The 14,712-nt window shown below is 36.8% G+C and overlaps 1 protein-coding gene and 1 long non-coding RNA gene across 3 annotated transcripts; both read right to left on the reverse strand.

Moving 5' to 3' along the window:
• Positions 1–798: 798 nt before the first annotated feature.
• On the reverse strand, positions 799–2,339 carry LOC131302003 (uncharacterized). Of its 2 annotated transcripts, none has more exons than XR_009191509.1 (4): positions 2,197–2,339; positions 1,898–2,046; positions 1,349–1,418; positions 799–1,167 (listed from the first exon to the last, which is right to left on the reverse strand). It is a non-coding gene; the product is annotated as an uncharacterized LOC131302003 (long non-coding RNA). The 2 variants fall into 2 exon arrangements; XR_009191510.1 differs by having other exon boundaries at positions 1,332–1,418.
• Positions 2,340–4,141: 1,802 nt separating this feature from the next.
• On the reverse strand, positions 4,142–6,031 carry LOC131299512 (putative disease resistance protein RGA3). Its single transcript, XM_058325101.1, has 2 exons — positions 4,975–6,031; positions 4,142–4,836 (listed from the first exon to the last, which is right to left on the reverse strand). Exons 1-2 carry the CDS (start codon positions 6,029–6,031, stop codon positions 4,142–4,144), a joined length of 1,752 nt encoding a protein of 583 aa, XP_058181084.1.
• Between the last annotated feature and the right edge of the window lie 8,681 nt (positions 6,032–14,712).

The raw sequence follows: 14,712 nt of genomic DNA on the forward strand, positions 1-14,712 counted from the left end.
TTTGTTAGGAAGTTTTCTTGGGTGCCTAGGGCCTGTAACTAGGACTGCAAACGAGCAAAGTCGAGTCGATTTTTACCGTACTCAAGCTTGTTTATTAAGTTTTTAACGAATCCGAGCTTGAGCTCGAGCTCAGTGAAAACTTAACGAGTCGAGCTCAAGCCGAGCAGGCCTTGGCTTGACTCGAGCTCGAGCTTGTTCACGAGCTTTAACGGACTAATGAAAAATGTAGATCTATCTTCGCATAGGCCTAATACAACCAAAATTATTTTGATTATGAAGGTATATATCTTTCATTTTCTTATACTCTACAAAAAAATAATCTCAATTTTAGAATAATAATATGTAATATATTTTTATAAGAATTCTGTATCAGGGTAAAATGCTGATGCTAATTGTAGTAATTAATTAACGTATTAGTCTAATAACCCCAGCTCGCGAGCCAACTCGAGCTGAGCTTATCCTAGCTCGAGCTCGTTCGTTTAACTTCCGAGTTTGAACGAGCCACTATTGAGCTGAGCAGCGAGCGGCTCAGTTCGTTTGCAGCCCAACCTGTAACAAGGCTTCTTACTGGGTTGCCTCCCAGGCTTTCAAGGGCTCTATTCACTTAGACTAGGTTTCAATTTTGCCTTTTGCTCTTTCTGTCATTTGTAAAGAAGATGCCTATGTTGAGGCTTTGAGTTAATGAGAATGGCAACCAGTTAAAACAAAAAAATTGCAGAATATGCAAAATAGAATTTTGGTTTCTGTGGAAGCCCTATGCCCTTAATTTACCATTCACATCATGGCCATGGAAATGTATAGAGAAAAGTTTCTATTTTGATTATCGTAGGACTATTACAAGTTAAAGGAGTATCTGTTATTCTCTGCATGAAAATGCAAATTGAACTAGGATTGCCCACTTATAGCTACTGGACCTAAAAATACACGAGAAATCAAAAAATAAAACCAAGTGTCAGGATGGGCCGGACCACTGTCCAAAACAATCTTCCGGAGGGCTCAGCATCAACTTCTTCGAGGGCCCAGCAGACGTCTGTGACTCCCAGCCAGAAGGAGCAAGCAAACTCTGACTTTTTCATTTTCTTGATCACTATTCAAGCCTCGAATCTCCTTGGCAACACTCCAAGAGCCTTTCCGAACCTTCATTTTGCATCCATCGGTCCACAGAGCCTGCAAACCCGTGAAACACATTAAACTCACCAAGTTAATAAACAAAAGAACTGAACAAAAGTAAATTGGAGGACTTAAATGAGTACTATCTATCAACTAGGCAATTAAATGGCCTCTAGATGAAACAGATACTTTTTCGAAGTATTTGCAAATATATATAGAACCTGTAAATGAGAGAAACCTGATTCATTGAAGCTCTTTAATAGTTTTCCCACTTACGACTCTCTCTGGTGGAGATAGCACACTGGAACCTGGAATTTTGACGGTAATTATAATCAGCCAAATACTCAAAGTTATGAGACAAAATGATCCTAATCAGCCAAATGCTCAGCTATTTAGCATCAATTTTACCTACCTTACCAAATATCGATTTCTTGAAGAAGCGCTTAGATCACAAGCTTACCAATTTTTGGAAAATTTGGATTCAATCAGCAGGCAAACATTCTCAAAAGATTTGAACACAGAGACAAAGAACTCATGGCTAAAGCAAAAAAATGTGCAGAAAAGTGTTCACAACATATTTATGAGACAGTAAGACCTTTGAGAACCGAAGTCTTATCATGACTTTGTCAGACAGACTTAGCATATCGCATCGTCTCGAAGACTCAGGAATTAAAACACCTAGAATTGCTGAAAAATGGGGTAAAAAAAGAAAAATAAGTATCATAGCTAAATTGTTCACCCGTCTTACAATATTAGTTAAGAACTACTTTCTTCAACACGTCACAACCTTTTTTTACTGTTGCAGAGGTCTCAGATTTCCTAGCGGCTGTCGTGTAAGACCGAGAGAAAAGAGAGTAACGAGGTCTGAAAATAAGCCAACAAAAGAAAATTACATGATTCGGTTCGTAGGGGAGTTTCATGCTTCATCCTCTTCGCCTGAAAGCCCAATAATTACACCAAATAATTAGGTCAGATAAAATTTTCCATGGATTATTTCACATACGCACATGGACAAGACACACCCATGTGTCGTAATCAGAGAGAGAGAAGAAATCAATAAAACATGCAATTCGAAGAAAAACTTACTTATTCGAATCTTTGGAATATGAGCAATCTTGTGCCAATCTTCGCCGATTCCCTTTTCGCATCTTTTCTCAAGAAGGGGACAGTTCCATATATGCAAAGCTTCAAGAGATGAAAGGTTGACCAGACACTCCGGCAGAGATTCCAACCCACTGAAATACCAGATAGCCAAATCTCTCAAGACAGGGAGGAGCTCAAGTTGATCGGGGAGAGACTTGACTTCTGGCCATCCCCATAAACCTAGAGTTATCAGGGAGGTGAGATGGCTCGATGGTGGTGATGCAGCACTTGTGGAGGGCCAGGGGAAATATCTATACTCCTCTCCGAATCTACCTATATTCAAGTATTGAAGGCTGGTGGTGCAAAACAGCCCCTCCTCCCAACAACTCCCCCAATTTGGACATGATAAAATAACTAGACCCTTGAGGGATGTGAGGCTGTGTAATATATCTGGATTGGGTGTCTTTAACTTTGGACAGCGAATTAGCCATATGTCTACAAAGTTAGGTTTTAGAAGTCCGTCCGGCAAAAACGTCAACTCCAGGCAATTGGAAATCGAAAGGCGCTGTAGGGATGCCGAGCCGCCGAATGCTGCTTCTGTTTGTAAATTGGACCCATCAGGTTATGGCAGTGACATGAGTATATAACTAGACCCTAGGTTTTCTGATCTCCTCTCTCTTTCTTCACAAGTTCCAAACAAAGCATTCGGGATTCATTGGTTTTTTTTTTTAGCGAATCTTCAATTAAAGCTCTGTTTGTTTGGACCGAAATATCTTCGGCAAAAATATTGTCACAATTTAGGGTCTTTGTCCACATAATCTTGGAGTAAAATATTTTATTACAATGGGAGGAAAATGGCTTAAGAACCAAAAATCAGAAAGTTAAATTACGTCCTTCTATCAGAAAGACAAACTGGCTTGCTAATCCCATCTCATAACCTTAGCGAACTTTGGGACCTTTGCAACAACTTATGGTTTAGACAACACAGTTTCAGTAACATTCCACCATAAACACTAAAAGAATTTATTGTTCAATTAGAGTCAATTACTGTAGTGATTGGAGAAAATTGAATGACTTTTGATGTTTATGTTGAAGAAAAATAAATTAAAAGGGGTGAAAAGTAAAGGAAGAGTATATTTTATCTGCATGGAGGAAAAATGTGTTGGTTTTGTAGGGTACGTGGCTACGTGCATGTGAAAGAGATGCGCGCACACTGGTGTGGTGTCCGTAGGTATGTGTGTGATCCAATAGCCAAAACTCAAAACGAAACAAAATAGTACGAAAACGAAAACTGACATTTTTAGATTTCTGCTTGGTGAGTCAACATGGTGAGACTAATTTATTTGGTGGAAGGAATTAAAAAAAAAAATAGAACGAATGGAGGAAACTAAAGTTTCGTCCTGCCTGTTCTCAAAAAAAGAAAATAAAAAGTTTCGTCCTTTTAAGATCAATTTGTGGTGGATTCTTTTGAGTTTGGTCATAACATTGATAAGGGTATTAGTAATTAGAAAACAAGGGAAGTATGATGGTAAAAATGAGAGGGCGTTCCAATTTCTATTGGAACTTAAATTTACGGAATGCACCCAAACCACGCAGAAAATAAAATTAATTCATAAATTCATTCACAAGTAAAAACTTTTACGTAAAACTAGTTTTTGGTCGAAAATATTTTGCGTCAACACAAACTGACCCTAAGGTAGCAATATTTTTGAAATCCACGTCTTCATGTATCTCCATTAGCAGGGGCAAGCCATACCTCATTTCTTAGTAATTATATATATATGCTTGATACGACACACTCTAATAAGTAAATGCTGAATGGATAATATATTACCTGGAAAAGTTATCAACTTGGGGCAGTACCAGATATATAGCTCGTGGAGATGAGGGAAGCACTCTATCATACTCGTGGCAACAACAGGCAATGATGAAATGTCTGACCATTCTTCTAGTGGGGCATATCAAAAAGTTTGAATTTCCTTAAAGCTGGAAATACCCTTGCAGTTGCTACCCCACTACTACTGCAACTACCAACAATCCCTTCATCTAGTCCATAAAATATGGGACCAATATGCTTCAAGTTATGCAAACCCTTCATTACGATAGTCGCAAGATGCGGAAGGTGTCCGAGCGCAGGGACTTGCTCACATGATATGCAGCCTTCCAACTCGATCTTCACCAAATTTTGAAGCAAGCGGGCATTTGTACTCATCCATGGCGGCAATCTTCTTCCTTCAAAATTTATAAGTATTAATCCCTTAATATTCCGGTGAGGCTTGAGTCCTTCCAACACATCCTCATGGTTATTGTTGGACATTTCAGAGTCTCCAAGGTCTCTGTGCCAATGCAATTTCAACTCTTGAATGCCTGATTTCTCTAATATTTTAGCCTTCTTTGCTTCTTCCTTGTCTTTCACGTGCTGTAGATCATATACATGCAATTTACCACTTAGTTTGCTTAAGCTACCTAACTCCTCAATTCTATGGCCACTCTTCTTACCCACAACAAAGAATGGTAATGTTTGCAAAGATGTCAACTTTCCTATCTTCATTGGCATCAGTTTCCTCCTATCATGATGATTATCTTCATCTTCAAGATCATAATAATTCTCTACATCTTCAAGATCATAATAATTTTCTTCGTCTTCAAGATAGAAATGTCTCAAGCTAACCAAGTTGTGAAAATCTTTTGGAAGCTTTTTTAGAGACCGTGGCAGCTTCACTGTCTGCTAATTGTAGAGCTTGGTGATAATATTTGGGACTTTCACAATAGAAGACTTACTGAGGTCAAGGAATCTTAAATGTATAGACTTGGATATTGAACAAGATTCTTCTTCCACCCCAAATTTTGCTAAACGCAGGGCACAAATACTCTTAAAATCTTTGGTGTGTTGGGGAAGATGTCCCATTAAAAATAGTGTCCTCAATTTTTCAACATTTTCTTTTAGAATATCTAACTGTTTTTCTTCCCGTAAAAACAAACACAGATGTAGAACATCAGGATTTTTTTTCACCTCACTAGCTTCCAAAGTCAAACAAGTACCTTGTGAGACATGGAGTGCAAGATCATGTACAAGATCATGCATCTTGCAACTTGTGATATTGTTGTACTCGTCAAATTCCACTTCTTGGAATAACAAATTGAGCCATAAAGTATTAAAATACTCATTGCCTAACTCTTCCATTTCCAACTTGCTTTTTGAAGAAGGTTGAAGATATCCTAGACCCATCCAAAGTTGAATCAACTCATCCTTTGAAATGACGTGGTCTTTTGGAAAAATAGAACAATATGCAAACGATTGTTTCAAAGATGGTGACGATAAATGGCCGAAACTTAGCCTCAATACTATAAGAATTCTATCTTTACTTTTTGGGGAACTCCATAGTTCACTCTTCTCGATGGACTCCCAATCTTGTTCATTCTGCTTTGAGTAAAGTAAACCACCTAATATGTTTATCGCTAATGGCACGCCCTTACACTTCTCTACCATTCTTCTACCAATATCTAATAAAGTTTGAGTTTCTCTTGGACCTCCATTGGCAAATACTTTGTTCCTAAACATTGTCCAACAATCCTCTTTCGATAGTTCCGTCAACTCATGGGTGCAAGACTGTAAATCTTGTAGTGCTTGTACAACTTCCCTACTATGGGTTGTAACTAAAATTTTGCTTTCCTCGGAGCCACCGATTTCTAACAAACCCTGAATGATTTCCAACCTTTTGCGGAGTTTTTCGAGGTCTTCTTTGAAACCCCATGCTAGGTTAATCTGGTTGGTTGCTAGGGGTAGCAACCTACTCAGGATTACATTGGCTGCAGGGATGAGCAAAGCCTCAGCCATGTTTTTCTTATGAAAAGTGAAATTGGGCTTTGAAGGAAAAATAAAAAAAGCTTAGTGAGCAATATGATAATACAAGGTTAAAGAGGAGGAGTTTGTGATAAAAAAAACAAAACAAAAACAGAAGTCTTGGTCATTGCCAGCTTTTTTGCTTTGTTGGATGCCCTTGTCATGGCCCAGCTATTTACTTTTCTTTTTTTGAGAAAGCACAACAATAATCCAGTGGAGGTAAGTTTCCTTTTAGTTTCCGAAATTGGACTAATTCTTCCCAATAAAATACTTCCTCTGTTCCTAAATAAATATCCGGCGCACAAACTTAAATTATTAAAATGGCATTTTTTCTGTTAAAAATTTTAATTTTTTTCACAACTTAAAAGAACTACTCCATAATTGATAACTATTGATTTGTAAAAAAAAAATTGATTCTTTTTACAAATTTAAAAAATTCATCTCTTTAAAGACCTAAATTTGCGCGCCGAAAATTAATTAGAGACGGATGGAGTGATACTTGACCCCAACCGACAAAAAGCCCCAAAAAGAAACGTAGTTTTGGCCTCATTTGGTGCCTCCATTGTTTTTCCCAAATGCTTCCCATTCACTAAATTATTTTAATCGCCTTGTGTCTATTAAAGCTTTGATTCTTATGAAGGTTCAACTTGTACTTCTTTTTCTTATTTTTAAAGATATTGACCTTTTTAGTTTCCAACGGTGGAATTTGAAAAAAAGAAAAAAGAAAAAGAAATCTCTATTGACGTGAAGACTACACAATTTTCAAATATGGTAGGCCAATTCTCATTTCCTAAAAATAAGCTTTCAAAGCTTTTGTGCAAGAGGGTAGCTTTGTAAAACCAACCTGATCTTGTGGGGAAAGTTGGCCTTTCATATGAACGAAGGCTCAACGTTCACCATGGTAGCTTTCATGACACAACTCTCGATTATGGGGTATATTGCGATTGTTTACCAAACGTACCCATGCCCACAATAGAAGATAAGACAAATACCAAACCGAAGGCCTCTAGGTCAATTGGTGATTGCATTAAAAATCAAGGTGGTCTGCATCAGTAGTTATATTCTAATGGTTTCATGAAAGCAAAGTAACTTCACCATATAGAAACAAAAAGTTTGCACGTATAGATATGCCTACACTAGTTGAAAAGGGAAGACTCTTGTACACACACACCCCAAAGTTAAGCAATCAAAACGTCAATCACACTCGGTTAAAGCAAAGAGGGAAAAAAAATCCTCCGGTTCAATTGGTGATTGCATTAAAAATCAAGGTGGTCGGCATCAAAAGTTGTATTCTATTGGTTTCATGTTAGAGATATGAATGAAAATCAAGTAACTTCACCATATAAAAACAAAAAGTTTGCGCGTATAGATGTACCTACACTAGTACAAAAGGGAAGACTCTTGTGCACATATAGATATATACACCGAAGTTCAATAATCAAAACATCAATCACACTCGGTGAAAGGAAAGAGCCAAATAAATCCCCAGGTCAATTGGTGATTGCATTAAAAATCAAGGTGGTTGGCATCAAAAGTTGTATTCTATTAGTTTCATGTTAGGGATAAGAATGAAAATCAAGTAACTTCACCATATAAAAACAAAAAATTTGCGCATATAGATGTACCTACACTAGTACAAAAGGGAAGACTCTTATGCACATATAGATATATACACCGAAGTTGAATAATCAAAACGTCAATCACACTCAGTGAAAGGAAAGAGCCAAATAAATCCTCCAGGTCAATTGGTGATTGCATTAAAAATCAAGGTGGTCGGCATCACTAGTTATATTCTGTTGGTTTTGTTTTAGCGATAAAAAGGAAAGGCAAGTAACTTCACCATATAAATCAAAAAGTTTGCGCGTATAGATGTACCTACACTAGTTGAAAGGGGAAGACTCTTGTGTATGTATATTCACCGCAGTTAAACAATCCAAACATCAATCACACTCAGTAAAAGCAAAGAGCAAAAAAAAAAAAAACATCACACCCAGGTAGAATACAAACCACGTAATTAAGAAACTCCATAGTGTGAACTGTGAAGAATATGGCAAAATCTTAAAATGTTTCATAATAGCTTTGGTTTTGGGGATTTTCTAGGTAACTTTTGAGTGAGGCATTGTCCAGAAATCTGTTTGTTTTGTCATTGGGGGTATTGGTTGCATTAGAGCCATGATGGCTTCGGATTGATGTTTTTAGTCTTGAGGGGTTATGTTTAGGGTTGGGGTTTAGATGTGGGGTTTTTGTTCTTTTTTAGGATGTTCTTATGAGTTTTGAGTTTGGGTGGTATCAGTTGTTGGTTGGCTTATTGTCATCGTTTTAATCTCTAAATTTCCTTTATGAGATTAATAATTTTTTTGCCGTTCAAACAAAATGTACTCCACTTGTTACATGCTTTTCTTGTTCAATGGGCTTCTTAGGTTGAATTCTTGCAACCATCGAAGTTCTTTTGTGGCTTGTATCATATGATTATACTCGTGGGATGTTATTCTTGAATCACACTTACAATTTGGTGAAATTACCCAAGGGGAAGAAAATGTTGAAAAACAAATTGGTTTATAGATTGAAGCCAAAAAAAAAATGCAATGCAACACACGCATGTAAAATTGAATACTGAAAATTACGACCCCTGATCATAAAAATAGCATGGAAAAAATCACCTTAGGAGTGGTGGAATTGTTCGAGGTCGGAGACTCTGGCATCCATGGCGTTGAATTTCTCTCCTATAAACAAAGCAAGAAGAGATCGTACACAAAATCCTAAGAAAAACACATAAATCCATGTGGCTAATCTCTGATTATATCTGTACATACCTGCAGATATATGCTTTGAAGATGAGAGTTGTTTTCCTAATGCATTACTGTTTGAATAGAGCATCAAATTTTGCATATCTGGTTCACTATCTTGACAAAACTTCTGGAGCCGCGGCGAGCCCCATTGATGTTGTAGATTCTGATATTGAAGGAGTAATAAGATTTCATTGCGATGTTCGAAATAGAGTGATTCATTTGAAAACCGTGCATTTTTTCATGTATTGCAATTGTTGAAGAAACTTTCTTGGCAATGCATCTGAATATCTGATGGCTGAGTTTTGTACACAGAGTTTGTCTTGTACTTATACATAGGATTTCGGTCGGCGCAAATGTTGAAAAATTGAACTCAACTATGAGAAACTCCAAACAATTTTCCATTGAACCAATTAACCAGTTGATGGCATGGAAATTTGATTGACCGGTTAAAGTTGAAGCCAACAGATAGGGTACCGCATTGAGGATTTCGGTATTGTGAGCCCTAGGTACCTAAGGGAATTGATCCACACACGGCCAAACCACAATAAGTTTTAAACAAAATTGAAGATTTCAAGAAACTGAAAGCGAGCGTATGGGCATGTGTTCACCTATCAAGGGAGATCAAGTTATGGAATCCAATCGGACAACAAAGAGGTTTAGATGACAATCACTACAAGAAAAATCACATTTTACAGCGTTTGAAAAACGCTATTAAATGATATACACAGCGTTTTATCAAACGCTGTATTAGCCGATGTTGTTAAAAGTCCTGGACTTTATACAGCGTTTTTAAAACGCTATAGAATGGTAGACTTTTTATAGCGTTTTTAGAACGCTGTAGAATGGTGGACTTTTTATAGCGTTTTTAAAACGCTGTAGAATGTTAAGATTCTACAAGATTTTAAGAACGCTATAGATGTTAAAATTTCTATAGCATTTTAAGAACGCTATAAAATGTAAAGTTTCTACAAGATTTTACGAACGCTATAAATGTTAAAAATTTTATAGCATTTTGAAAACGCTATAAAATGTGAAATTTGTACAGCATTTTACGAACGCTATAATTGTTAAAATTTTTATAGCATTTTGGAAACGCTATAGAATGTGAAGTTTTTATAACATTTTGAGAACGCTATAAATTGGAAATTTCCAACAACATTTGAGGAATGCTATAAATTGAAAAGTTTCCACAATATTCGAGGAACGCTGTGAATTCAATATGTATACCCATTGTAAATTTTGTACAACATTTTTAGCCTACAATTTCTTATACTTTATACAACCTGCAATCCAACCTGAATAGCATTGCACATAATAAGTTCATACAATGCTTAAACAAAAAAAAGATGGCGTCTCCAATAGCTTCCTTGGCAATATATTTCACAATATTTAATACAAAACCAACAAAATGTCTCAAAACATCAAAGCAATTACCATTACATAAAAGAAATTCAATATACTAAATATCCTTCCAACATTTCTATCTAGTACAAGCCTTGTCACCATTTATCAACAAAAAGGCTTTCGAAATTATCTATGTATCACAAAAGTGGAGTACAAGCCTTGTCACCAAATATCAACAAAAAGGCCTTCCAAAATATCTATGTATCCCAAAAGTGGAGTTCAAACCTTAGACACCAAAATATTAACACAAAGGCTTCAACCAAAAGAGTGCTTCCAAAATCTACCCATCATAAATATCAACAAAAAGACTTCAACCAAAAGAGTCCTTCCAAAATCTATCCATCCCATTAGTATCAACAAAAAGTCTTCAACCAACGAAGCGATCATAACAACCATCACACTAGCAAGATCATACCTATATCTTCAGCATAAAGTCACAACAGCACTTCTTTATCAACCCATAAACCTACATATGGTAGAAGCAAACATTTCAATTTGATAGAGTCATAACAATTTCTACTAAACATTTCAATTCGAAAGAGCATCTTCTTTCAGATTATTCGAAGGTGATCTTGGTGTATCATGTTCAATTTTTTCATTATCAACCTAAAAATTGCATAATAAAAAACTATTGTAAATGACCAATGAGACTGTGAACATATATAACGAGTAGAACAGACAAATAACGAATGAGTCTAAATTTAATGCTCAAGCTGCCGCTAAAGCATGGATACTCTATTTCGGCCTCCGTATCATGTATCGGTATCCGATATGGATACCGATACTCTCGGATACTCTCCGTACGTATCCGATCGTATTGTGTCTATAGAGTTTTTAGAAACTGATCAATCTATTCCACAATCACACAATAGCAGCGATTACATCAGTTATATATATCTCGCACTACTCACTGATCTTGACTACAATCCACTTAACAAGATCCCTAACTAACTTAGCACTGTTCTGTTATGGACTGAGAATCTATTACACAAGGTGGAGGAATCCAGTGCTTCTCAATCTAGGTGTTACACGATATACTAGTCCGCTTATCAATGTCCATATCCCGTGTCCGTATCCGTGCTTCTTATCTTGGACTAACAAGAGAGGTGGTGGTGGGTATAGCAAAATCAAAGCATTTGGCATATGGGGACATCCCAACTGATAGCTCTTGGACTCCAAGGAAGATTCTAAGTGTTAGACATTTAGGCCAACCTTGTTGGGGGAATAAGGGACCCAAAAATAACGATGGCAGCTAGAATGATAAGAGACCTTTATCAGTTATCGATGAAACTTGATAAGAGACCTGTATCCATCATTATCATGCAACACAAATCAGAGCACCTAAACAGTGGGAACAATTAAAATTGCTAGCTTATAGAAATATTTGTTAGTTAGCTGTTCTTGAGATTTGCACCTCCCTCTCTTCCTCTTGAAGTTATGAACGGTTGGTCGACAGACTCGATGTTCTTTTTAATACAAGAAAAGTCAATCAGCTACAACCTGTTAAGGATCCATAGCATCCAATTGCCCATGCCACCCAAAAAATAAACACAAATATCACCCAAAACATTCTTAAACTGAGCAAAAAACATAGCAGAAATGCAGCAGAACAGAGCAGATTTCCTGAACACAAGTGAGCTACAAATGTGCAGTTTTTCCAGCAATAAAACAGAGGAAGAAGTAGATTTATCTCGGCACAAGAAAATTGAATTTTCTTTCACAAATCCAAGCTTTACAAAGCTTCCTTCACATCCAAAACATAGCACACACAAGATAGAGAATCTTCTTTTTAAAACCTTTGATAACAGGCAACAAACCTTTCATTCAATCAAGCAACAAAGCTATTAACAAGCTGTCCACATACCATATTGGTAACACCCATTACATGGGACTAAACTGGCCAAACATAAGACTATGCCTTCAATGTCTAAAATGACACTTAAATCGATTATATATAAACAAAAAATGGTCACCCACCATTGTAGGAAATCACAGGACATAAGTCCACTCAGCCACCTCTTGGAGAATCGTGTTTGTTCACATCCGTCATTCTACTGTCAACTACCCATTTGTTAGGACTTTGACTAGTATCAGATTGTGACCTGTTTCTAAACAGTTCTGTTGTTGTTCTGTTACTGATCTATTAGGTAGCTGCTCGTTATGACTGCTGCTACTGCTATTATTTCCCACGGCTGTGGTTGTTCTGCTACTATTTCTGTTATGGCCACTATTTTTATATGGTGTATCCTGCTTTCTGCTGCTCAGTCCAGCAGCTGAACAGTTCTGTTACTGCTATTGTGTGCTACACAAAGTATCTAGTGATCCCTCTTGACAGCTATGTGTTGTTGCTATTGTATGATTCACTGCTATTCTGCTAATTCCTCTCGGCTGCTGAGTTCTTCTAAGTGTAGTTCAATGTGTATGCTAGTTCTAACTTTCTGTAAATGAACTGAATCCGTGGCATAATTGCTGGTGGTTCTTCTCGGCAGTTTTGTCCAGTCCTGATTGTTACTACCAGTTAGTTCCATGTCTCTTTTGTAATGCTTAGGAAGCCTAGGATACAATTGGCAATCCCTAACCGGAAGGTCCAAGCACAGGCTATGACATTCATTAAGGCGTTGTTAATATAATTTTAACAACCATTTTAGTTCATCTAAACAAAGTAGATACAAGATATTTTGTACGCTGAAACTAGCGAGATCATCTCAACAAAACAAGAGTTCATTCCAACAGCATTTTCAGGAATAAAGTGGTGGAGTGGGATGATGCACATACCTTGAATTCTTTACTAGTCTTTTCCTTCACAAAATCCTTCCAATCATGCAGCGATTTGACATTTTCAGGCTGTAGCTTTAGCCTTTCTTCCTCATTTGAAGCGTTTCTTATCTTTTTTACTAATATCGACTTTGAGGCTCTCCAATCTTCATTCATTCTCCGGAAAACCATTTGTCTATGCCATTCTTCATGAAGATTGAATCTTACCTAAAAAGAGCATGTAACTTGCATGAAATTCTATAATTTTTACTTCCACAAGAGTAACTTGGGGAAAAAAAAGAGTTGAAGTCAAGAGATTCTATCATGTAACTCTATGCCTTTCTTCATGAAGATTGGATCAGTGAAGCTATGAAAAAAGAGAGTTGAAATTCTATTATCATGTAACTAAAAGCATTATAATAGTTGGGCACCATGACATACCTTAATGGATTGCCATAGGATTTCTGCCATTCCCGAAGGAAGCTTTCGCCAATCCAAAAGTGTATATGGTACAATCTCTCGAACTAGAGGTCCCAAGAAAGAAGACAACTTAACTGATCCCCTCACTTATTGGTTCACCATTCTCATCAAACTTAACTTCAATCCGACTACTTCCATCTATAGCAATGGTTTTCAACTTGGTCGGGCCTCTTTTGCGTTTGAGATTTTGTGACGTTCTTGTAGGGATTGCAGGAGTTTCTATAGAATTTGGCATTGGATATGAATGTACTTCTAAAATATTACATAAAAAAAGTAAACAAACTACATAAAAAAAGTAAACAAACAAGAAATAAACTCATAATATTGTTTCTCACCCACACAGCCGACAACCATATGTGGGCTGCAAAACATGTCAGTTTGTTCAGCAGGTGATGTGGGATGCTGCTCAGCTTCGGTTGCTCCCTGGGTGCTGCCACTTTGTTCTTGAGTTCTTTGTGATTTTCTCAAAGGTTGTGCACTAGAACAAGCCTTCTTCTTTCTTGGACCTATACCATTCACCTGAAAATATGAAAGAAGCAATGCATGAATAAAGGGGAGTGGACAACATTGTAATGAGCATGTAAATTATAAAAAGAGCATGTATATGGAAAACATGTAGAAGTACATTAATCTATCAAAGAGTATACTATCAAGACAATGGTGACTCAAATTCCGACAATGTTTGCAAGGGCATAGAATCTTTCCTAAATATCCTGCGTTTTGATTAGCCATCTCCACAAAGTTCAATGCTGCGTTCATATACTCATCAGTGCATCTACAAATGTACAAGCTAAGTGTGTTAAATGTTTTCAGAATCTGTAACTAGTTTATCTATAGTTGTCTAAAAAAGTTTTTTCTATTACCTATTCAAACGCACCCAATCTTTGTCCACCATCTTAACAACACCAAGGCTTGTTTCTTGATATCATACAATCATACATGTAATACATTGGGTAAGTCCACTCGTCTTGGAACAATAACCGAGAAGTATGCCAACAAAAATCCTAGAAATTATCCCCCAAAAAAGCATGTATATAGAGCTCCACATTACAAATGCCATCAATAGGAAAAGAAACCTACAAACTACACCGTAAGCATAAGAAGCACCAATATAACCCTAAGAGATAATATCACAGCACAAGAAACCCCCAAATGGATTAAGAGAACTGAAAAATTGAAATGAGCAATTACAACACCACAAAACACTGGATTGATTTACATCCAAATGCAGCAATCTTACTTCATGAA

This window comes from Rhododendron vialii, chromosome 9a, assembly GCF_030253575.1.
Source record: "Rhododendron vialii isolate Sample 1 chromosome 9a, ASM3025357v1".
In the NCBI taxonomy this organism is placed as follows: Eukaryota; Viridiplantae; Streptophyta; class Magnoliopsida; order Ericales; family Ericaceae; genus Rhododendron; species Rhododendron vialii.